At 36.3% G+C, this 24,896-nt stretch overlaps 1 protein-coding gene across 11 annotated transcripts in view; it reads right to left on the reverse strand.

Annotated features, from left to right (window-relative positions):
* Positions 1 to 24,896, reverse strand: part of EPB41L2 (erythrocyte membrane protein band 4.1 like 2) — a 104,124-nt gene that overhangs the window by 24,271 nt on the left and 54,957 nt on the right. For 10 of the 11 annotated variants that reach the window (XM_065632357.1, XM_065632359.1, XM_065632356.1 and 7 more), the window contains 7 exons: positions 16,199 to 16,274; positions 14,498 to 14,716; positions 13,947 to 14,034; positions 12,232 to 12,384; positions 10,980 to 11,077; positions 6,723 to 6,895; positions 3,362 to 3,543 (listed from right to left, as the gene is read on the reverse strand). In XM_065632357.1, the coding sequence (XP_065488429.1) occupies positions 3,362 to 3,543; positions 6,723 to 6,895; positions 10,980 to 11,077; positions 12,232 to 12,384; positions 13,947 to 14,034; positions 14,498 to 14,716; positions 16,199 to 16,274 (989 nt within the window). Of the gene's footprint in view, positions 1 to 1,171; positions 1,820 to 3,361; positions 3,544 to 6,722; positions 6,896 to 10,979; positions 11,078 to 12,231; positions 12,385 to 13,946; positions 14,035 to 14,497; positions 14,717 to 16,198; positions 16,275 to 24,896 lie in introns of all 11 variants that reach the window. The other variant, XM_065632361.1, reaches the window with a different exon arrangement.

A 24,896-nucleotide genomic window follows, 5' to 3' on the forward strand; every position in this document is an offset into this window, starting at 1 on the left:
TACTGTTGTATTTTCAGTTCTATGTGAATGCACACATGTGGTACATATTGCATTTTTATTCATTTCTTGCTTATTTTCTGCAACTTTGTTACAAATGATGGATTGAATTAGGTTACAGAAAAATTGAGAAAGTCTTTAAAGTCGTGTTTTTCACTATTTTAAACTTAGATCGGTGTTTTTAATGGCATCATGCCTTATTTAGCATGTTTTACTATAGATGTATTGATTTACTCAGTTTAACTTTGTTTAATGTAACATTGAACAGTGCCTCCCCGTTTTTGATTCTATAATATCTGGTTTCATATTTCCTTTGAATGTCAAAATAAACCACCTTTTTCTAGATGTATTGCTGGAACATGCACAGTAGACATGAGGAAAGGAAGCATTTTGTCAGCCACTCCAGATGATCCGAGCATCGTGTATTAGTGTGACTGAGGCTTCTGTATAGCAATTTTAACAGTATATTTCAAAGAATGTTCAGAATCCAGTGATTAAAGTTTGATACAACCTGCAATCCCAGCTAATGAACAAAATCAATCTCCACCTTAACTGCTGCTAGAGATTAATCACAGCACTTAAAAGAGAACCCCAAAACACACAGTACACAGTGCCTTGGACAGACTCAACTTTGCACACACCCTTGTAGAGCAGAAATATCCGAAATCTGGAACAACAAAATCTCTGGTTTTAAAGCATTCACAGTTTCCTGAATTCAGCTTTTAGGAATTTTACTTTTCGGATCTAAACAGAACTTTGGAGTGGTGCATTCCAGTCAGTGCACACAGGAAACGTACATAGTATCAAGTAATAATATATCTGTTATTACACAGCACTTTCAGTATTCAGATTTCTGTGCTCGTAAACATTTTGAAGTAGAAAGCAACTCTACCTGCAGCTCTGTATCTGTGATTCTGTAATGAAATTGTGCATGCTGTAGGAATTCAAGCACAAAAACCACCAGCTATCTACTGACTAAAAATCCCACAACGGCAATTTTTCAGAAATGACAAAAGTTAGAAAGATTCAGCTATACGTGTGTATTTATAAATATACAGGCATGTACGTAGACATATTGCTATACTAGGAAGTGTGCAAAACTGAGCAAGCCTCTGGGAGAACAGGCACAAAAGCTATGTGCAAATGTCAACATTTAAGCAACAAAATTACAGACCTCCTCTTCCTCTGCTTTGTCATTCAGGCCATTGTCATTAGAGGCACTAAAGGAAGTCACCTTAGGCTCCAGGTAGCAGAGGGACAGAGCAAGAGGAAGGGAAAATGTGAATGAAAAAGGAATAGACTGGAAAGCAGACAGAAGCAGGACAAAGATAAGGAGGAAAGAGGGGATGAAGGAAGGAGAGGTAATGGGAATATAGTGCTGAAGGCCAGGTGGGAGGAAAGAGATGCAAACATCAGGAAGGCTAGGAAATGTAATATAACCATCCTCATCAAGCAGTGAATGGAAACTAAAAGAAAAGCATTTGATAAAGCTGAATGAGACACACAGCTCAGTGCTTTTGTAGTCATTTTTATGGATTTTTCCCTCCACAGCAGGGGAACCTCGACTAGCTAGGGGTCTCATAGATTCAAAGATATTATTTGGTAAAGTTACTTTGGTTTTATTATTGTTTGGTGTTTCTTTCATGGAACTGCACTCTGAGATGTCTGGGATGGTAAGAAGGGGCTCCCCAAAGATATCTTCCTCTGAAATATCTGAAAGCATGTCCATCTCGGGGACAGGCGACAGGTCTGTGAGATGGCATGACACAGAATGGATGGGTAGTGATGATGGGTGTACGTGAGTGAGCTGAAGAAAAAAATTCTGTGCACAGTGGAAAATGAAAGCAAAACAAGTTTGAAGGCACGAGAAGAGGGGAAAAAAGAGAAATTATTAGTTAGTGAAAATTTTTACTTAGAAGCAGGGATAGCTCTACTAATGCAATAGAAATGGCAAACAAAAACAGAAATCCCTTTGTGTTTTACAAGCAGCCAACTTGTTTACTTCTGTGGATTATGAAAGGAACCCATTACGAATGTTTTGTTCTGAGGCTGTAAAGAACTGGGCACTTTTGAACTGTAATAGTCACAACAGATGGAAGCGGACAGACATTCAAAGCTTTTGCAGAAAGGTCAAGGGACAGTGCAGTACACGAAAGACAAGCTGAGACTTTGATTCTTGGGTTTATAACCATTTCCTCTAGGACTTAAAGAGAGTCAGAAAGAAAAAGAAGTATCTGCACTAGAGGGGAAAGCAAGCTGTTCACAGAATTGGCATGTGTAACAAAACCTTACTGAACAGCTTCCTGGAACAACTTCCCAAAATACTGCCTTTTTTTTGTTGGGTTTTTTTTTTTTTTTTTCCTTTTGGTTAAAATATTGAAAGATACTGCCAACTTTGAAAACAAGGGAGTACCACCATTTTACCAAGCCCAAAGTCAAAACACAGTAATTTATTTTACCATTTTTCTCCCATAAAGAAACACTGTGTGTGCCTTTTTCCTAGGCTAATTCAAAATTATTTCAACTTGCCAGCAAACAAAACAAAACAAAAACAAAGAAAAGCAACTGTTGGTATTTGTTCCCTTCCTACACTTGAATGCATTGGGAACCTGTGAACTGCACAGAGAAACTCAGCAGTCCTCCTAGGAATCAAATGGGTAGCTGACTTGCAAAAATGTTTGAAAACAAAATTACTCTTTAAATATGAAAGAAGATTCTGGAGAACTGCCAGGAAAAGAAATGATCTCAGAGAGAAGAGCAGCAGACTTCAGCTGACACTTTGGAAGGAAATATTTACGTCAACTCATACAAGATATAAATTTAATTTTTTGACCTATTCCCCCAGCAGCTCAAACAAACAAGACAAGTAAATGGTTGTTTGCAACAGGAACGGACCAAAGTACTCAACTTTTCACAGAAATCTACGCCTCAGTCGACATACAAGTTTTTAAAGGATGAAGTAATTCTGCAATGGCTACTAAAGCAATACTGTTACCTATGGTAATTAAACAGTCATAACATACCCGATTTTGTAGAATGTACACAACTGTGGGTATACTAACAATTTCTTTTTAAGTCTAAACAAACTAAGGAAATGAATAAAACATTATTTACGCTTTGAAACATTTTTTTCCAAGAATTCCTGTAAGCAAAGTAAATTTATAGCAATAAAAGAAACCTTAGGTCAATAGCATTTAGAAGTTTGTATTTTCTTTTGCTTACACTCACATTAAATTAAACCGACAGCAAGCACTTGACAATTTTCCTTTAATATTTTAATATGGTGTTCTGTATGATGCTCAGAAGTGATAGGCACTAAATAACCACAAATGGAAAATAATTCTGGTGTAATAGTCAGCCATACCTTTCCATCCTGAGTCAATTCTAATTGTGGAGTTTTGACTGGGCTTCCATCTTCTTCTCTGCCACCTTCTTTTAATTTGGCCTGACCAGCAGCGTCAAGGTCAAGTATTTTATCTCCAGCAGCCTGCCTTGCAGTAGCAGGGAAGTCTCTTAGTAGATTTTGATCTGATATACCCATGGGAGCTATTAGAGAACAAAATAATTTTGGTTAATCAGGGTAAGTTGGAACATTTTGGTTTTAAGACTTCTTAACAAAATGATTTTATGGTGATGTAATCAATGAGCAATACAGGCTAGTTATCAAGTGATAAAATATTTTTAAGCTTCTTGGCTTTGCAAAAAGGTCTATGGTTCTCATTGCACTGACAGAAACAGCAATGTGCCCTTGTCATATAGTGTGCACTTACTATGCAAGGGAAAAAACCCACAGTATCAGGTAGTTATTTAATTATCAACTTTCTGATTCGTCTTGGAAGGCAAATTGAAGGTACTGTTCTTCTAACAGTGTAAATCACGATAGCGAAAGAGAGAAATAAGCAACAGTGTTTTGTGGAAATTCACTATTTTGAGAGGACTGTTTAAATGCAATATAGAAATAGCTATATACATAACTGTCACAGTATTTTTATTCTGGAAACTTAGCAAATGTGATGAAACAATAGCTCAGTGCAAGACTTTTTCTTCCTACATGCTTGCAAAAAATGGAAGGGGGAAATACTGAATATGTATACTTGAATGTAGTCAAAGCACAAAGAGCGAAAGGCCTTAAATTAGTTTTTTTTCTTATTTGATTCAGTATAATAGGATTAATGAGCAGGATGGCTGGCTCAGTCAAAACAGTAGTAATGAAATACAGAAGAATTTTAATTAGGCAGCTTTAATAAACACAACTTTGATATAAACTTAGCAATCTTGTAATACCTCCATATGCCTTGAATTTACAAAGCCAAGGTACAGAAAGTTGAGAGGAAGAGGCATTTCTTGGAGTACCTTTGAGGGCTATCCTCTTTTGAGAACAGTCTCGGCTCCACACCAGAGACTCCCTTAAGCTGCTGAGAAGCCAAGGCCAGCTAATGGCAAATGTGAGATTTGGGATGTTGGGCTTTCAGGGCCTAAGTAGTAAATTCTCCAGCTTAAGCTTCCGATCCCTTCTTGGGTGGCAAGAGTATTTCTTGGGTATATGTCCCTCAAGTTCCACAAACAACTTTTGACAAATCACAGCATAATTTAGGTTGGAAGGAATATCTGGAGGTCAGCTAGTCCAAATCCTGGTTCAGAGCAGGTCCAATTAGACCAGGTTGCTGAGGGACTTGTCCAGTTGAGTTTTGAGCATATCCAATGTATTTTTAAAAAACAAGAAAATTCTTATTTCTAACTGAAATTTGCTGCATCTCAACTTGCAGGCACTCTCCATTGCCTTATCACTGGACACCTCTGAGAAAAGCATGGCTCCATCTTTTCTATACCTTCCCTGTAGGTAGCTGTAGACAGTAATATCTCACTACAGTGTTTTCTTCTTAAAGCTAAAGAACCACAGTTCCCTCAGCCTCTCCTCATATATCATGGCCCCCAGCGCCCTGGCCAGCTTGGTGGTCCTTACTGCACTCATTGCAATATGTCAGTGCCCGTCTACTACTGCGAAGCCTAAAGATGCACACAAGTACTTCAGACATGGTCTTCACAAAATACTGAATAGAGAGGAATAATAATTTCTTCTAACATGCTGGCTCCGCTCTTGCTAATACAGCCCAGCATACAATTGGCTGCTTCTGCTGTAAGGGCACACTGTTGACTCATGTTCGACTTGCCCAGCAGGAGTCCCCAGATCCTTTTCTGCAAACCTGCTTTCAGTGCAGTTGGTCCCCCAGTGTGTACTGGTGCATGATGCTGCTCCTTCTCAGATGTGGGACTTCGCATTTATTTTTGTTGAATTTCATAAGGTTCCTTTCAGCCCATTCTGCAGCCCCTCTAGTGAGAGTGAGGTGGGAGCAGAGCAAGAGTAACCCCTACAAGGATGAATACACATTGAGGAGTATTGAGGAGGAACAGTGGTGCTGGACTGATTGCTCACAAAGGAGAGGTAGTAACCCCCTACATGATTTCTCATTTCAGCTGTTCACTCACAGTATGAACCTGTATCTGGACTACTGCCTGATGAAATAATAATATTTAAGTTTGACTTTGAACAGTTTAAAACTATTATAGCCTGCAGATAGCAACACCAGCAAGCTGCCTTAAATGCTGCCAGGAATAGCTGGTTTCATTTGAGATGAAATCAAAGATGATTAAGGGGGAAAAAAGGAGAACCAAGAGCAACGTTTCATAATGCTCAAAATTTTGACTGTGATAGCTCTGTACAAGTGAAAGTTTGGCCCTGACCACACACGCATACACCTCGGTATTCTTCAGATGATGCACAAGGGATCTCAGAAAGGCTTCCTGATGCAATCTCCAAGAATTGGGCAGAAAGCAAATTGTTTTTTAACGAGTAGAAGCACAGACACTAAAACCAACTCAGATGTAAAAGTCTTCTAAGTAAAAAATGTTTTGGAGAAAAAAGGTAAAGTCAAAAGCTGAACTGTAGCTAAAGTCACATACCATTGTCACAGTTCACTTAGATTCAGGCATACGCAATTTCACTAGAATAAAAGTCAAGCTTCACATCATTTTTGTGAAGAATTTCTCTACCTTATATTTATTTCAGAAGTGATCTAGTGCAAAACGTGCTTCTACATCTCTCACACATACTGCCGCTATACCTGCCTTTCGAAAGCATGCCTGTTTCCAACAAAAAGAACCAGAAGGTATTTCTGCTCAAACACCAAACACCAGTAACAACACAAAAATTTTATCTGTTCAAACAACCTCAACATAAAACTCATTAACTAAACACAGAAGTAACTAATCAATATACTAGGATAACAATAAACTGAACAAATAGATACAAAACTAGAAGAACTTGTTCTGCCTTTTCTGTTTGGTGTAGAGTAGCACCCAGGCCAATACAGAGCCCAAAAGATGCCACTAACCAAACAATCTTAATCAACAGCATATAGTGCATGCCTAACCTGTAAAAAAAAAAAAAGAGTAGAGAACACTGTATGTCTAATATAGAATCCTCTATATATTTGCAGCACTACCACACAACCTAGAGAGTGCCTTAACTTACTGCTTAGGTCACCTAAAATTGACAGGTAACCAAACCAGCTGCTCCTCACATCAACTATCAGAAACTGAAATTCATAAATTTGTCAGTTGACATTCTGGGCATCCGTGATGTCAACATTTTGGAATACTGGTCAGATCAGAGTGACAACACATAACATAACCATTACACCGAAAAAATAAGCCAAATTTCATACCTCCATCAAGGCTCCTGGAAACACGTTTGCTTGAAGTGCGCTCAAAGTACGGAGCTGGTCTGTCTATAAGGTTGCTGGCCTGCCGTGTCTGTGCTTGCGTACGTCCACTGTAGCGGAACTTGGAACCCAAGGTTAAAAACTTGGCTTTTGGAGGCTGTTCTGGTGACACAAGTCTAAAAAGGAAATATGAGAAAGCCAGTTAAACAGGCTTTATTTTATGCATTTAATGAGGTACTTTAAAGCTACTTACTATGTTTCAGCTTTAGTTCATCATGCATGAGTTATGCACTCCAAGACAGGACTCTACCATAAGCTCTGAGAAGAACTTCTAAAACACTGCATGTTATTTATTATTTACAGTTGGAATTGAAGTGATGTTGATAACCACATTTTCCACAGTATGACTAAGCATCTTGGATCCTTATCTTTTGGTGCTATCTTGGTCAAATGATCTTTTCTAGAAAGCTGAGGCCATTATGGGTCCATAGAGAATACCTCTCGGCTCTCTCTCCTTAGAAACTTACTTTAGTACTATCTATAAATCTCACTTCCACTGTCTTTCCTGTATCCTGAGATAGCAATCCAGTGGCTGCTCTTCCTCAAAGTTAGGGAATGGCACCTCAAACAGCTAGAGAGTTGTGACCCAATAGTAAGAAGTTTAACAAGCTAGATTCAGACTCCTGTTTCTTTACAATGTCATTTATAGATTTGTATAAGTTGATGCTTGCTGGATATACGGAGGGGGCGAAAAAACGGGTATTGTGTGAAAAGGGTGAAAAAGGGATTCAGTTACAAGTACTATTAATGAAGGGTATGTATGTTTGTATCTAAGTGAGCTAATGTCAGAAAGTCCTGTAACAATTTTGCTATGAGGGACACTGCTTTGTTCCACCTGGTTTTGACACCATATGAATTTAAAGAAACAGGTCCTCTGCACCTCTCTGACTTTCTTTCAGTATGAGGACTTCACACTCTTATTCGTCTAATGCTCATTGCTTGTACTTTGTTTTTGAAATCTACGCCATCAGCTTCAACACTGAGGGTACTGTTCATTCCAGTGCCATCCTTGTTGATAGGATAAACAACCATCACTGCAGGAACTCTTCCCAGTCTCAGCTTCTCTAGAACGGTCTTTGATGTTGTTCCTTGGATCAACATAGTGCTGCAAATATGTGCTCACCCAGCATGGCAGTCTCCATGTCCTGTTCTCCCTCTGCATAGAACCATCAGAATATTACAGATAGAGCTTTTTGATTTGAGGATCTACAAAGGATGAGAAGCTTACTGAACATCAGGTTCTTTCAAGCAGAACCAGCAACTACTGTACCCTTTGTACTTAGGGTGGCACAGACAGGCAAGCGAGACTTAAAAGTATGCTGACTTCATTCTACTCTTCTGAAGCATTTGCCCAGGGAATATCTGTGTCAGTAGAATCCAATCCAAGACATGTTAAGACAGTATCCAGTGGTAGGTTCTGAGAACTGACAGTCATTCTAAAGATACTTCAGCAAAACTGAATAGTTTTCAGATACTTTGCAAAAAGAATGGTGAGCAAGACAGGTTACCATTTTCTCTAAGGGAGGATGTTGAAGGCATGTGCTCTGGCAAAGCCAAAGACGCAGATGCGTGCACCTGAATCCTTATCTGTTCCAAGATATTTTTTAAGAAAACAGAATTCAAGATTCATCCACCTTTCTGCACTAAGGCTACCTATTATATAAAATCACAAGTATCTGGAGCTTCATTTTCATTTCTTCTATAAAACAGCCTTATGCAATCTTTGTGACAATTTATTTTTCCACATTATTTCCAAGAGAGAGTGCATTACGCTCTAGGAGGAAGAAGGCCAAGAGGGTTTTTCCAAGGTTCTTCCTGTTCTTTTCCAGTCTTGGCAAGGCTACAGCATTAACTGCCATTTTTATCTTTCACCCTGCTGAGATAAACTTTTAATCTTTTAATGTGGAAAAAACCAAGAGAACTAATTACTTCCTGATTAAGGGTATTTGAGTGCATTTTTTGTATTACAAGCTTAAATACATGAAATATCTGAAAACTATGCTTCTACCATTTTAAGACATTCTGGGGAAACACAGAAACGATCATGAAAATTTCAGATAAAACATCATAAAACAGAATTATGAGCAGGTTTCTGCAGCCATTGGTTAAGATCCAGAGTTGCAGACTAAGCTTACCTCAAAAGAATTATGTCAATACATAGTCTGTATTTCTTAAAGCAGATTGTTGATCTTTGAAAATGTTACTGGAAGCCTATAAGGTTGAGCTGATACAAGTGAATCCAATACCTTTTTGTTGTCATTTTCAATATAGTTCATTGCAAATTTTTATAAATAACTTCATATGCTGGCTGCATTCCCCATACATTATAACACAATGAATCTTAACATAATTATTTGAGGAAAAACAAAGCATTACAAAAGACAACACAAGGAATCTTACAATGTTATATGAGACATGCTAAGAGATCTGGAAGCTAAAAATGTACACCTAGATTGAGCACAATTTTCTGTGGTATCACACATGCCTTACACATGCTCTGAAAAGCATCAGTCTCTTGGACTATAGCAATTATGTTCTGCTTTTTATCTTCGGAGAAAAACAGAGCTGGATTTATTTCAATGTTTTTAAATCAGGATGAGAGGTTCTGAGGATTTTCTGTCTGATGACATCAGTGGGGTATATGGATTTTACAGAATGATTCAAGCATTTGTTGCATAATTCTCATTATAGTCATTCCTGGTTAGGAAAAGCCACTTCTGATTGGAATAAAATCCAATTATTTTTATTATGTTGGCATTTCTGTAGGAAAATTATCTAATATGTGTTAACGCCCCTGGAAACTTGTATTTGCAAATGGTAGTGCTCAGTTTATGATTTTTCACTTCCATAAGATTTTGGTTGTGTCTCTATTCAGGTCCATTTTATTACTATAAACCAGGAAATACAGTTTCCCAGCAAAACAAACCACTGCATGAATTATTTAAAGAGTGTTGACAAACTTTTAATTGCAAACAGAACTGCATGCTACTTTTGGTAACAGATGTCATCAGCCAAAACAGACTTCAAATTTTAAAGAATAGAATGCTGGAGTAGGTTTCTTAATAAACCTAACCAATGAACTATATTTAAAAAAAAAAAAAATTGATCAGGATTTCAAAAAGAAGTGCTTCTAAACTAGTCATTTTGAGACTGCCAAACTCAGCACAAATTCGAATACTGCATTCAAGAATATTCTACGTTCCATGAAAATCTAAATCCTGAAAACCATCCAGTGAGAGAGTTCCAGTAATGAACTGCTTAGGTCTCATGTTCCCCAAGTTCTTTCATGGTGTCAGTCTAGCAAGCATATTTGGCTTACACTAGTATGCAGAGACAGGATTGCATCTACCTTCAAACACAGTTGCTTTTTCTAAAACAAAACAAACAGGCTGCTAAAGGAGAAAGCTTACCTTTTACATGCCCTAGTTACTGTGCTCATTTGAAGCAAGAAACTCAGATTCGATGCCTGTTCAATGCATAATAGATTCAACCTAAACCTGTGACTGCAAGGCTGCAAGGGGCACATGCACTCAGAGTTTGTGCTATTATAAAAATCAAATGAAGATGTTTTCAAATTCCTTTTCAATGGAGAAAGTAGAAACAGAAACAACTCTGTGGCCTATTGTTAAAGTGCTCATTTACAAATAGGCCACAATTTCAGTGACCAACTCAGAATTTTATGTTTATTGGTTACTGGGGGAAAAATGCTGAGAAGTTATGGATTACAATAAAAACAAATAGTAGTGTGTTTTAAAGTGATGCTCTGTTATTTAAAAAATGACTGTGGACTCAGTCCAGTTTATAAATAAGGAAAAATTCAGCTGTAAGCATTTACAGCCAGCAGAATATGAAGTGAATAAAAATTACTGCCAAGCCCTGAGAGCTTCTTTGAAGGAATATAGTGGATTTTTAGATGGTTGCTCTGAAGAGTCAGTCTCTCAGCAGGTCTTACATCTGATCACTAGTTCAGTTCCATACTGTTAGCACTCTTAAAGTTTAAATAGTTAATTGTACTTGAGACCTTCAGAATTGATAATTTGGGGTCAATGATTGGTAGAGTGTCTTCTGTCTAAGAGGTGTTACTGGACTTAGAAATAAGTGGCAAAGAGGGGGAAAATCTTCTCTACTTTCCTCATATTCTTTCAAAGAGAGATATGAGCATACCTGGCAAAGTGGGGGAAGCAGAGAATTACCATTTACCTGAAGAAAGTATGGTGCTCCACACAAACCTTCCATAACCTCTTAGCAGCTCGATGGTTTGGCAGTTTGAACCCAATAGTGCTCTCAAACTGTTCCAGCTGGAAAGAATCCACAAATCAATTAATCCATTTCCTTAAGCTGGCTATTAACTAGCGGGCAGTGTTTGGATAGTTCCATTACTGTAACAAGCTGTAACTCTCCTCTCATAAGACTTCATAAGATTAAAAAATTTTAAAAATCAGAATTTCCAGCATTTTAATAAAATTATACTTGGCAGGCTGGATATGACAGGTAATCATCACATTATCACTTCCCAGCTGTACTAACGACTCTTTTGAAGAATCCAATAATACTTTAGTGTTCCTTGCTAATTTTCTGACTAGCTGCCCAATGTATTTATGAAGTAATTGCATTGCAGGTTGTGCTGAATACTTTCCTTGGATTTAATAAAAAAATCTGAAATCCATACTGCAGTGTTAAGCTTACCTGATCCGTTTTGCTATATAATAAATTCTTCATTAAAATATTATATCTATGCACCATCAGTGAGTGCAAGAACAATACATCTGTGTTCCAAAATTTACAAAACTACAATGTTTGTATTGTGCTGTTGGTATTTAGACTTCTTTGTTTTATTTATTCACACAGTAAAAGCTACTTTAAACATTTTAGAGTATAATTTTAAAAAGCATTATAGTGTTTGACCTTTTTTTTTGGTGAAATTCGTAGTTAGAATATGTACACAACCCCCCTGGCCTTCTTTAGGAACTCCCACAAACTTACAATTGTATCTGAAAAGAAAGCTGAATTCACTATTTCCACAGCAGCAAACGAAGAACTATAACGTCCTACATGACAACTCACAAGCTTTTGGTTACACCCATACAACCAGATACATTGACATTTAGTGAAGAATTATACCCAAGGAAGAAGAGAGGCTGCCTCTCTCTCAGGACTGCAAGTTTGTATAGACAGTAAGAACATGGCCCGTGTAACTAGCTTTCCTCACAACAAAAAGTTACAGGATGGCGTCTACTAACAAAAGAAAATATATTTTCTTTTTGGTTTGCATTTACTAATCAAGACAAGTGTTTAAAACAACCAGTAGAATTTGGAGAGGAAAATATAACCCTCTTAAGTTTTATTCAAATCCAATATAAGCCTGTGAGGACATCTGGGGAAAAAAAAATGAGGATGTTATCTTGCTGCTGGATAGAAATAATCTAACAAGAGAAAGAAAGGTACTACTTACTTCTGCTGGCCTGACTTTGATGTAGAAATTACTTCGCTTATAAGAAATTTTCAGAATTTTTGGCCATGCAAAGCGGTTGATCCGGAGTCTATCTTTGTAAATGAGCAGTCCATTAGCACATACACCCAGCATGATATCCACACCTTCAGAATCCTAGCACGTATGAGACAATTTCACAAACATCAGTTCAATATTCCAACGAAGTAGTTATTGCAGGCATACCTTGAGGGAATAATGCAACTGGGACTTGTTTCATATTCAAACCTGAAAGGCTCTGACAATGAGATTCTTAAAGCAGAAATAACCAAGTATATTAATTTTATAGGAAAGGCTCTGGACTCTAAGTAATGGATCTGGCCATTGCATATGCCACAGTTCTGGGAAATTCGTCAACATTCTGGCAATAGGGACTAAGTCAACAACTTAGAAGCAAGGAAAGAAATGGTGGGTATACTACCAATAATTTCAACAAATATTAAAATAAGAAAAATTAAAAACAAGCCTTTCCAACTTAAAACAGTCAGTGAAAGTCTGACTTTGTGATCATGGTGATCTTTTACAATCATCTACTATTCTAGCAAAGATATAGACAGTAATGGATAGTTGGCTGAAAATGTCAGCATAATGATTTCCAAGTGCTGGCAGGCTGGGTTTCTGAGCATTCTGTTCCACTGATAGAGTTTGGTACCATTTGTACGAGTTACAAAACTAATCAGTTACTGATAAGGCTTCGATATGCTGTAGCACTACACAGTACAGCAGAATCTCATGTCCACCCCAACAACGAACCAACTATACCAAATGCCAACACTGTCATTAAAAAGTTACTTCACTGACATAATCAACAGCTGCAAGCGGATCCTGGCAAACAGCAGGTCTAATGCTTGCTGTTACTTTACTACAGCAAAAGAAAGCTCCAATCTAAGTTCCATCACACACTGCAGACCAGTTGAACAGCCAAAATGCACTTGTATTAAAAAAAGAATTTTACAGACGTTAGTGTATGTGAATAAAAATTTAAGTATATTTCCTTCAAGTGCTTCTAACAGAACACAGGAAATAGTCTATGGAAAAATCAGAAAAAACAAGTGCACATTGTTTCCATATGAAACGGAATTAAATGTTTCTCCAGTACTTAAAGGTCTTTGTTTTCTTTTTTAAATATAGGACTGATATGCTTACAATGCATTAATTTTCCTAATGATTTGAGATTCTGGATTTGTGTCAGGGAATAGAAGGCAGTTAATTATTTGGTTTGTTGGTTTTTAACTAAAAAAAATCCCACTATAAATGCAAATTTGATTTGAGTTACCCAGAGGAATAGAAAAAGCACCAAAAAACCACCCTCCCCCAAGACCTCCCCCGACTTCTGCGTTTAACTCTCACGGTATTACAAAAACAATTGTGTTCTTTTAGGCTTTACTTTACAGCCACGTATCTCCTTGGCATAAAAATCTGACATTTAAAATGTATTCTGCTGCTCTTATGAGTAAAATATTATTTCCAAGTTTCACACACATCTATGCACTAAATAAACTTAGATTTAAAATAAATTCTAAGGATGTTAGAGCTGTGAACAGAGTATCATGACCAAGAGATAAAAGGCTTATACCTAAGAATTGAGTGTATGAAAATGTTTAAATTATCTATACATACTATGTCCTTTAATACTAAGCACATCTATCCTAAAACAAAACGAAACCAATCCCCAATACCTTGGCATGATGTAAATCCACTCCATACATGGAGAGTCTCTTAGCATTTTCTAGGAACTGGGAATCCGCCTGTGCTGGAGTCAAGCCCCTAAAACCATTGAATAAGCCTTGAGTTTATTGACAAAAGAACTGAAAATCAAAATTGAGTGGAATCCTGGAATTCAGACAAATAGAAAAAGCTCAGTTTCGTAAGGTATGAATAGCATTTTAGGCCTAAAGGAAAAGTGTTCTTTCAGAGCATATTTTTATTTCTTTAGTAGAGATTTCCACCTTCACTCTTTCAAAATATCCTAGTTGTACGTTGCTTAAACTCATATGCTCAGATAAAAATATTTTCTCCAAAAGTGCTCTTTTCTGAGATCTTAGTGAAGCTACTATTTTCAAACTAAAATTTTTAAACATATAAAAAGTAAGAGGTTCTAGTTACACAGCAAAAGATTTCCAAAGTGACAATAATGTCAGCTTAGCAATTCCACATATACTCGTAAGAGAATTGACATAAATAGGACAAAGCACGATGATTTCATTTAATCCCCCAGTATCTGACAGACCTGTGTGTTTTGTGTAGCTCAGCTACTTTCTCTTCCATTTCTTGAGTTTGATTGGGCGCAAATTGGAATTCACTGATATAGTCACTGCGGTGCTCCTCTGGGTCATGGTCGCCCAGCTCAGCCTGCAGGGTATAGGAACCAAGGAGGGCGTGAGTCACAAAAGAACACGGCAGTCGACCAGATGCAATGTCCTGACGAAGCTGTAGGCACAAGAAATATCTGCAGCACAAAGGGAAGTAGAAAAAGAAAAAAAAAAGTGTTACCAGTGACAAGTTTGTGAGAGATATGGCAGAATTTATCGAGATGCATGTAATCACATAAGCATATATTAAAATAAGTCAATGCATTTGTTAGACTTTATATTGTTTGAGCATTATAGACACAGTGAATTTCACTTACATTTCTAAGAGTCAATATTACTTTCATAACTAACTTGAAAAGCAGGAAAATTTCTGATTTCAAATATAAATGAATGAAAAACTGTATCTAGTTTGTAACAAAACCTGACTTAGGAACTCCTTCATTTCACATTCTAGCCTGCAGGTATCTAAAAGTTTATGAGTAAACCCCTATGCATTTCCTTTGAAATTTCCCTTTGGCTTTAAAATTATAGCTTTTCTATCCCTTGCAGTTCCTCAGATAATCAAGTCATGTAATACACAAAAGAAATCCAGTTTAGTACCAAACTCATAATTGCCTTCCTTAAACCATCTTTGTATTAGAATTTAATATTTCAGGTACTGCATACAGTCTTCTACCAAATTTAACAAGTTAACAATCCATAGACATCTTACCCTTGCACAGATTTTTCATGTAAACAAAAAAAAAAATTAAGGTTTTACAAGTGAAGCTTATATTTTAAGGAATTTAGCTTTAAGCTAAAACCATAAAAATGCTTTTATCAGTTGAATATGCAATTGAAAATTCAACCAACTTGCTAGACATTTTCAAAGTAAACACTGACAGCTTCTTTTAAACATACTGCATACTAAACGTCTTAGACTATTCGTAGTAATGTATCAACTACAGACTTGTGCAGCTATCTTATTTTGTCCAGAAGACTGGTATGATGTGATGTATAGTAACATATATTCTGCCTCAGCACAGTCAGCTAACTCCAAACTGAAACTGTTCAGGTTTTCCATCACTTCTGAAAAAAATGCGTGTCAGTTCCTTGCACTCACTGGTTACGTTAAGTCTTGCAATGCTACTTTTTAGGTACCTAGTATCCACTGCATTCTAAGTACTTTCTATCTAAGAACTCTGGAAGAGAATTATTTTCAGGTTTTATTATGTTTTATTTAATGCATATATATAAAACTATGTTTTTACCAACCTAGCCTAGATAGTTACTGAAGTATCTTGGGTCCCGTGAGCTTCACTCTTAATATCAACACCCCCACACCCTCATTTGCTATATAATAATGCAGCAGCCTGACAATAAACCTCCTTTCAATATGATCATTCTCAACTCCTGCCCAAATCATATCCCCACTTATGATTAAATTCTTTTTTCTCAGGTTTCTTCCTGAAGTTTTCACTTTACCTTTTCAACCTCGTTCCAAAACACAGTTGATATAAGAACATCTATAGTAATAGCCAAACCTGTTACAGCATCCAGAAACAGAAGAAGAAATTTTATGTGCCCTTCAAATTACACTAATAGTAGTTTTGAAGTTTAAAATTAGGAACCATGCATACCTAGTGATATCTTCAGTCAACTGTGAAGGATCAGGAGGATAAAACTTCACATTAAAGGTGAATATCCAAGGTAAACCTAAACAAGGGAAATGTCTGATTGTTAATCTCAAACAAGCTGAAGCAAGTGAAGAAAGAACTTAGTGAAAAATGTTAGGCAGTCATATATATCTTGGATCACTGAAATACTGAAGGAAGTTTTTTTCCCCTCTTTTTACAGTACATTAGTAAGAAGCATAGATTATTTCCATTATCAGGTAGTAACTCATATACACATACAGTGAAAGAATAGCATGTCAAAAATTATTTTCAATCATGTTTTACAATAAGTTATGAAAATATCAGAATAAGTTTTTAATTTGAAAACTACCCTGATACACTAATGCTTTTAAGATACTCTGTGTTCAAAGACACTTGCAATGAAGTTGTATTTATTTCCAACTCCTCCAAAGATAACAGTCTCCCCATTTAAACTGACTGTTGATTTGAGAGACCCTACAATAGCTGTGAACATAAGACATCAAAATGAGGTCTGTGCTGCATAACAGAAAGATAATATGTAAATTATTCATATTCCTACAGAATGCACGGAAGACAAAATATTAACCATTCCTCCTTCAAAATATTTTTATGAAACAACACGTTTAGCAACTATAATAGCAATGATATTTTAAGTTTCAATTCTCTTGTGTTAGAATTGTTAACACCACATGCATTTTAAGCAACAGCATGCTTAAAACTAGATTAACTGACAAAGCATAAATTGTTGCCTTTCTTCATAGCTCTAATTTTAAATAAATCTTTAAGATTTGAAAGCTGAAGTCACTTATCAATGATTAAAATACATTCTCAGAATGTTACTCTACTAGTATTGTAACACTGTGCAAGAAGAATACGTTAAATGGAAAGTACTAATAACTTGACAAAACATAGAACTTCCCTAATTTGAACAGATTTTATTAAGTACAATACAGTATATGTAATAGAAAAATCCCAAAATAGGAGCCTAGAAAAGAATTCAATAGTTTGGCTTTGCATGCTGCTTGAAAGCAAATGCAGCTGAGCTTTACCATATCTTGCCAAACATATGGAAAATAACACTACAATGTGGATCAGATCAAAATTAAGAAAATGAGGAAATAAAATATTATCAAAACAATTAAGCAGCCTTTTTGCCTTCCTCTTGCCCTTTTCTTCCTAATACAAAAAATATTATGGTGAAAGACTTAGCACAAATAATCTTTGGTAAAGCATGGTAATCATGGTAAACATTTTATAAAGCTTGTTAATGATGAATTTTGGACAGTAAATGATTTTAAAAATCTGTCCTATGCAGATAAATTAGGATTTGAAAAAATGTGTATTTTAACAACAAGACTGAAATGCCATTTCCAACATTATGCTAGAAAAGAGTGCTGATATTTGTTTAAGGTTATTTTCTTTTTCTTTTTTAAAAAAAAGGGGGGGGGGAAACCACACAACCTATTTTAAAATTTCACAGCTGTTGAAGAGGTGCTTTGTGTCAAAATTTCTGATGTCTTTCAACATTTCAAAAATTATTTTAGTTTCTCAGACATGACTTCATTGGAGAACTCCAATTTCTGCTTAAATGTGAACATCATTCTCCACCTGGCAGATAAGTCACTATTTCCTTTTGAGAGTTCAGGGTTTTAACATATCTTAATCTTTCTAGTGATTATTTATTTGTTAGAACAATGATTCCTTTGCTTACAAAATAAGGTAGAACTCCTTAAATGAGAAAGCCTAATTTATCAGCAGTACACAGACTACTGAATCAGGTAAAATATGCCCCATTGCATCATCTACTGTAATCCAGTGCAAGATAGAACTAAGAAAAAAAATACCTTTAAAAATGTCTAACACTAATTAATACATATAGCATGAACAAACAGAATTAAAGCTGGAATAGCCTACTTCCATAATTTATCTCCCAAGGAATTAGCAGCATCATTTAATGAAAAGCAACTGATTTTGAGTAGGCCAAATTGATGAAAAGAAGCAATTGTGCCAAAATGCCTATGAAAAAATGTTTAGGCAGAGCTGTCATGTTAAACAGGGCTTTGAGATGGGGAGAGATGGACGAAGGATGTGTCCTTCCAACACAAGTACTAAACCAGTTTTCCTGGAATGAAGCAATGTCTCCTGGTCTGAAGCCTTTTTTCCTGGCCTAAAATTGCTGTTAAACTAGTCACAGATGAATTCCTGCTTAACCTATTTCTCCTTCTTGTCAGCATTTCTACAGTTAGCTTTCAGAAAGCACTGTAGTCAGGAGACCTAGACACCGCTTGAAGAAAAAGAAAAAAAAAACTTCTTTACATAAGTCTAAAAAGAGCATAAATCCTGTGGATGCATAGACTATGTGAAAAATCTTAGTGTCTGCTCATACTAATTCGCATAACTAAATCATAGAAAAAATGTTTTAGTTGACTTTCTACTAAATATTTTCTGGAGAGTTGGTGACCTTTTATTTTGCCTGATGACTGAAAGCATATCTATCTCCTGAATAAAGACTAGCAAGTGTATTACAATGTGCACAGTCTATATTTGTACTTCTCACTAGAGCATACTGTTTAGAGCCACATAATGGATGTATACAAATATAATTGTCTTCACACAATAATGCACACTATTACAGGCATCTGGAATTGGTGGCCAAGACAAAAAAATAAACAACTCTGATATTTAAAACGATCTTTAGCATTCTGTCCCTGATCAGGCTCTCTGTCTTGATGTTTAATAATATAGGATATAGAAATGTCAAAAATTTTTCTAGCCGGCTTGTTACCTCAAAAATGCTTTTGCGGCAACTTTAGGCACATTCTTAGAGAAAAAGAATGCAATATAACCAATTAGCTAGCAGCATACAATTAACATGATTCATCCCATTCAAACTTGGAAATCAGTGAGTTGTTTTTTGGTTTTGGTTTTTTTTTCCCTCCAGTAAAGGCTTTTTCTGATGATACCTCTGTGTCTCAGCTAATATGTTTTGAGTACTGTGAGACTAGGACAGAAACACTGCTCACAGACAGATGTAAAAAAGCCCCATAAAAGTAAGAAAATTCCTACTTCTACAATTTTACTTGAGCTACTTTCAAGAAAATTGAAAACATAAGATCTATATCCAGTCCATATTTTCAAAAATACATTTAAAAAAAGAAAGAGAAAAAACCCCACACAACACACCTCACAACCCACACAAAACCCTCACAAACCTGAGTCTAGCCAGCCCTAGTTGGACTAACAAGATTCAGCTCACAAACTCAGACATCTCCAAACAGCAAAATCATTCTTTATAATTAGTAGACATAGAGGAGCACTTCTGCAGGACAACTCTTCCCTGGCACAGCTACTTATTTCTCTTCATGAATTATAAGATAGACTCTAGGGTAATTAGCTTAGATTGAAATTAGCCACAACTTTTACAGATAGATGGTTATTTACGTAAAAGAGATGGATATAAAATAAAGTGACCCTGCATAAAGTAACCCCCATGTTTTGACGCCTGAGCTTAACCATGCTTTGTTAGTACTAAAACCAAACCAGAGACATACATTTAAAATGCAAGCTTATACCTTAACTAAGTCTAACTTCCCTTAGCACTTTAAATACAAATTTTGAATTTCTTAAATATTTTAGTACGGTGTTGTGAAATTCTAAACTCATGCTATATTACTCTCAGAGAATCATATTTATGAATTTATCACCATTTGGTCTACTGTAGAATTTGAAAATATACATATTTAACCATATCATTACCCTTCCATATCATCCTCTTTTCTGAGCAGTCAAGATGCTTAGGCTGTATTACAGAATATACCACAGAACCAATGTCAAAAATCCATTTCAACTCCACGACAATCCCAAAACTACCTTAATTGTTGGCTACTGTCCTGGTTTTGGTTGGGATAGACTTCATTTTCTTCCTAGTATAATAGCTGGTGTAATGCTGTGTTTTGGATTTAGTATGATAATGTTGATAAACACTGATGTTTCAGTTATTGCTGAGCAGTCAGGGACTTTTCAGCTTTTCATACTGGCCTGACAATGAGGAGGCAGGGAGTGCTCATTAGGTTGGGATGGGGCACAGCTGGGACAGCTGACCCCAACTGGCCAAAGAGACATCCACACCATATGATGTCACACTCAGTATGTAAAGCTGGGGGAAGAAGAAGGAAGGGTAGGACATGCGGAGTGATGGCGTTTGTATTGTCAAGTAACTACTACACATGACAGAGCCCGGCTTTCCCTGGGGATGGCTGAACACCAGCCGGCCCATGGGAAGTGGTCATTGAATCCCTTGTTTTGCTTTGCTTGTGTGTACAATTTTGCTTTACCTATTACACTGCTTTTATCTCAACTCACAAGTTCTCACTTTTACTCTTCCAATTCTCTCCCCCATCCCACTGGGGTACTGTGAGTGAGTGGCTGCATGGTGCTTAGTTGCCAGCTGGGGTTAAACCATCACAGCTACATGTCTCAAAGACAAGGCCAGTATTCTGTTTGGCTGGTTTTAAGTTCCCTAATCTGAATGACTGGATGCTCATAAACATAAGGATGTTAACAACAGTCTTCAACATGACTAAGGAGCACGGTTTAAACTTGTAGCCCAAGATTTGCTGCCAGCTGCCTGACCTATTGTACTACGTCATCTGTTCAAATCCACTTCCATAGAATTACAGAGGATTTCCCTCAAACCCCTCAATAAATAAAGTGAACCAAGTAACAACCAAATTAAGTTTTCTGTCTTTACTCCTTCAATTAATCACTCCTTTCTAAACATAAAATAACTCTTCTATCACCATAATCATTATCTTTTTTGATACCAGTAAACATAATTAAATTCAACCCTAGACTGCTGAAATTTAGTTATGTACATAAGACACCACAGACTCCCTTTATAAGAAATAGAAAAAACAGGCATTTGCAAAGGCTGGTTTGGTTCTCCTCTTAGCCCCCCATTTCAGAATGCACTCACCTGCTCCTTCAGAAAATAAGTGCAGTTACCTTAGGTGGACGCAGTTAACCTACATTAGATCAGATTAACCATCTAGGTACAGTGATGAGCTTCTAGAATCTTTCTGGCTAAATAAGAATTTTCCTGACAGAAGAGAATAAGACAACTTTACAGTTAACTTCAATGGCAAAACCAGTTAAATGTACCCTTTATCAGATGAGAATGTCAAAAAAGAACCCCTGTATCAGTCCATTCTGTTCTCAGAATATACAAATTCCCCCCCCATTTCTTATAAGATAAAAAAGACAGGATATGACATATGAAGTTTCTATGTTTTATCATAGAATTTTACTTTTGCAATAAAAATAATAATCATGCCACACACTAGAAATAGGTTTAGTTGATGTAACATTACCTTGAATTTAAGCAACTATTTGATACAGCATGGAAATTAAATATGTATTTGGAAGAGTATAAATTATATCCACACCAAAACCTGGACATAGCCCAAAAATAGCTTCAAAATTTGTGAGGTCTATAACTCAGTTTCATATACTTCAATTACACAAACAACAAGAGCAAATAATTAGGCTTCCCAAAACTGATGGCTTATATACTCGCATCTCTAATCTTTACCCATGATATAACTGTGAACGTTTAAATTGCATATGAAAGACTGGTCTTCAATTGCAACTAACACTACGATGAAACCAGGTTTACTTTACTCACTCAACCCTGTTATGTCGCAATTGGGACGGACAAACATCATAGACAAAGTTCTTATGTACAAACAGTAGTCTCCATTTATTGCCACAAACGCCTTTTTACATAGTCTTTACCAGCTCATGAGTCTTTTTGCTATTGGTTACAGGCTGCAATAGTAACACATCATTGGCTAATTTTGCTGACATCAATGTTACTCTTTTACTCCCTTCTTTCTCACAGATACACCTAAATATCTCCAGATACTCCTTTACTCTCATCTTTCTCACGTGTAAGGCTTAATATCTTCAAGGCTAATTTCTGTTCCCATACTCCCCGCCATAATTTCCCACACTGTTACACTGAGTATGAGAGTAACTAGAATACTCACAGACAAAACTGAATGGAACATCACGTGTTCTATGCTAAATGCACATACAACATCTCACACAGAAAAATTCTCAAATTAGATTTTATACAAGGGTGAGGTATCACACTCTTTATGAAGTTTGGGATTTGGCTGTTCCAAGGTCAATTGCTACTGCTTGTACCATCACTTTATTCAAGCCAAAATTCTCAATTTTGCGAAAGCCTGAATCCACTTCAGGTGTAGCAATTTTCAAGAAGATAGAGACAGAAATGTAATTACCTCACCTTTGACCTGATTGAATTAGAGGTTTTAACACATGCCAGTGGATATCCAATTACATGAGTTTAAAAAAAGGCAAGAACTAATTTTTCTGAAGAGACCAAGCTAGCCAAAAGCAAACAAGCTTTTTACCACCTTCACAGCTGTGATAACAAAGCCAGTAATTTGTGGATCAAGTTCATTAGCCGAAATAACATTGATAATTGCTGAGAACCAACATAACTGCCCAGCCAAAGGCCAACCTGAACAAATGAGAGATCATATAGAAGGCCTAAGGACCCTGACTTCGCAAGAGCCAGCCTGATGTAGAACATGACTTCGGAGAGACTACAGGATTCTTATTTTGTCGTCCCCAGTCACAGGTAGTACATACATGCCCAAAGTGCAGAGTATTTGTATTGTTCGCATGTAAAACAGTGACAGAGTTTGTTTTAAATATTAAGTCTGAAAATATTATATAAATAATAAGAACTCCATTTCCAAATTTGTCATCTTTGTGTGTTCAGATCAATGTGTTTGTCCAGATCCACTTACCTAGCACGCTAGTGCTTCAGTTTGTGCTGTACATGAGAAAAAGAAATTTGTTTCTTCATCTCAAATGTTCAAATGGACAAGTTTTACAGGTACCTTAAATTTATTATAATTGAGTATTTTTGTACATAAGATTTCCATTCTTGACTCAAAGATAAGTATATTTAGAACTAAGACTGAAACAAGGAAAAGCCTCATTACTTGGTAATCATGGTGCTAGGGGATAAAATTTGTTTTTGCAGTACGTTCCAATATCTGGAAGCTCTAATACACTAATTACAAGGAATACAACCAACAGTATGCTGATTACTTGCAAATTGGTGTAATCAAGTTTCATTCTAAAAATCCTTAAAATGGCTCACTTGGTGGTTTGCCTTATACACTATGCTTATCAACTCTAAAATGCTACAGAGCAGAGAAAAAATTCCAGTCATGATGTTTAATTCAAGAAACTGGACTTGATCTCCAATATAAAATGCAGGTCTTCATGCTTTACAAAAATCACATCCCCATAAAATATTTTTGTAGGACGTATTACACGTTATTAAAAAATGTTGTGTAATGCGTTCAAATAATTCCAAGGTCATTTCCTACACTTCAGACTAATGACACTTGCAGGCTACACAGCATGCAGATCACTACAGAAGACAATATTAAAAGTATAAATGTCTTCAGTCTTCTGTCAGATATTAAAACCAAACGAAACAGCCTTTAGCCCACATGTTTGGACAACTAACAGGTTTCTACTGAAGATGTGCAGAATGAGAAGTTACAAAACCAGTAACTTTTCCTTAATTAAAAGGATGGCCTCTACTTGCACAAGTATATTAGTACATTCACTTTTTTAATAGGTCTAGTTTGCTTATACAAGAACACATTAGATTAAAAAAAAATAGTTTCCAAGGAAGCTTCTGTAACTGTCATTTCTTTATTGAAAATATAAACCACATCTTCCTAGTAAGGGATTTCATCAATTGGCAAAGATTTAAGGAAAGCAAAATGAATACCACTACGATTTCTGGAAAAATGTATTGCCTTAAAACAGGAAGTTAACAAAAGTAAAGAAACCACCTGCTTATCATTGTAAACACCACACTGCTGTTCTTAATTACAAGTGTTCCCACTGGATCACATTCCTCAAAAGAGTTCAAAGTCAGTTTCTTGTATTACTTAAATTCTTGTTGTGTTGGAAGTATAGACATGTACATCTTACTATCATCATCATCATCATCTTCCACTTACAATTCCTGACAGGCACCCACAAAATAAGATTTCCATCAAAAATAAAACAAAAAAACGCTGCATTGGCCACAAATTAGTAAACTAATGAGAAGAATTTCAGTAGGAGCTGTCTACCACTTCTTAGTGGCTACTTATTTTGAGATATGTATACTCGCAAAGAGTAATTCCTGCATTTACTCTCCATTCACTCCCCTATCTACTACAAAAGCTACCTGGCTAGTGAAGAGTTTTGACAGAGTTTTATGCAAACAGAGTAAAATAAATTACTCGTGTATTGAGTATAGGAAGTAGAAACACTTCTCACATGGATTCAGTCTGAAAACCATTGTAGCAAGACATTCAAAGATTATGCTCTCTATGCCGTTCCCATTCTGCAAATGATGGACACATCAAAAAATCCTGATCAGGATTGAAAGATACACATTTTCTGTGAGACATGTTGATTCTCTTTTTATAGTTTCATATTTTTCATATTTCATGTTTTTGAGTCGAGTTAGAAGTCCTATAGCAACAACCATGACCACCTTTGCAAGATGACATTCTCCATCCTATAATCCAAATATCAGCACAAAGCAGAAAAACACCTACTGTTTCAGGACGCA

Source organism: Caloenas nicobarica, chromosome 3 (assembly GCF_036013445.1).
Source record: "Caloenas nicobarica isolate bCalNic1 chromosome 3, bCalNic1.hap1, whole genome shotgun sequence".
Classification (NCBI taxonomy): Eukaryota; Metazoa; Chordata; class Aves; order Columbiformes; family Columbidae; genus Caloenas; species Caloenas nicobarica.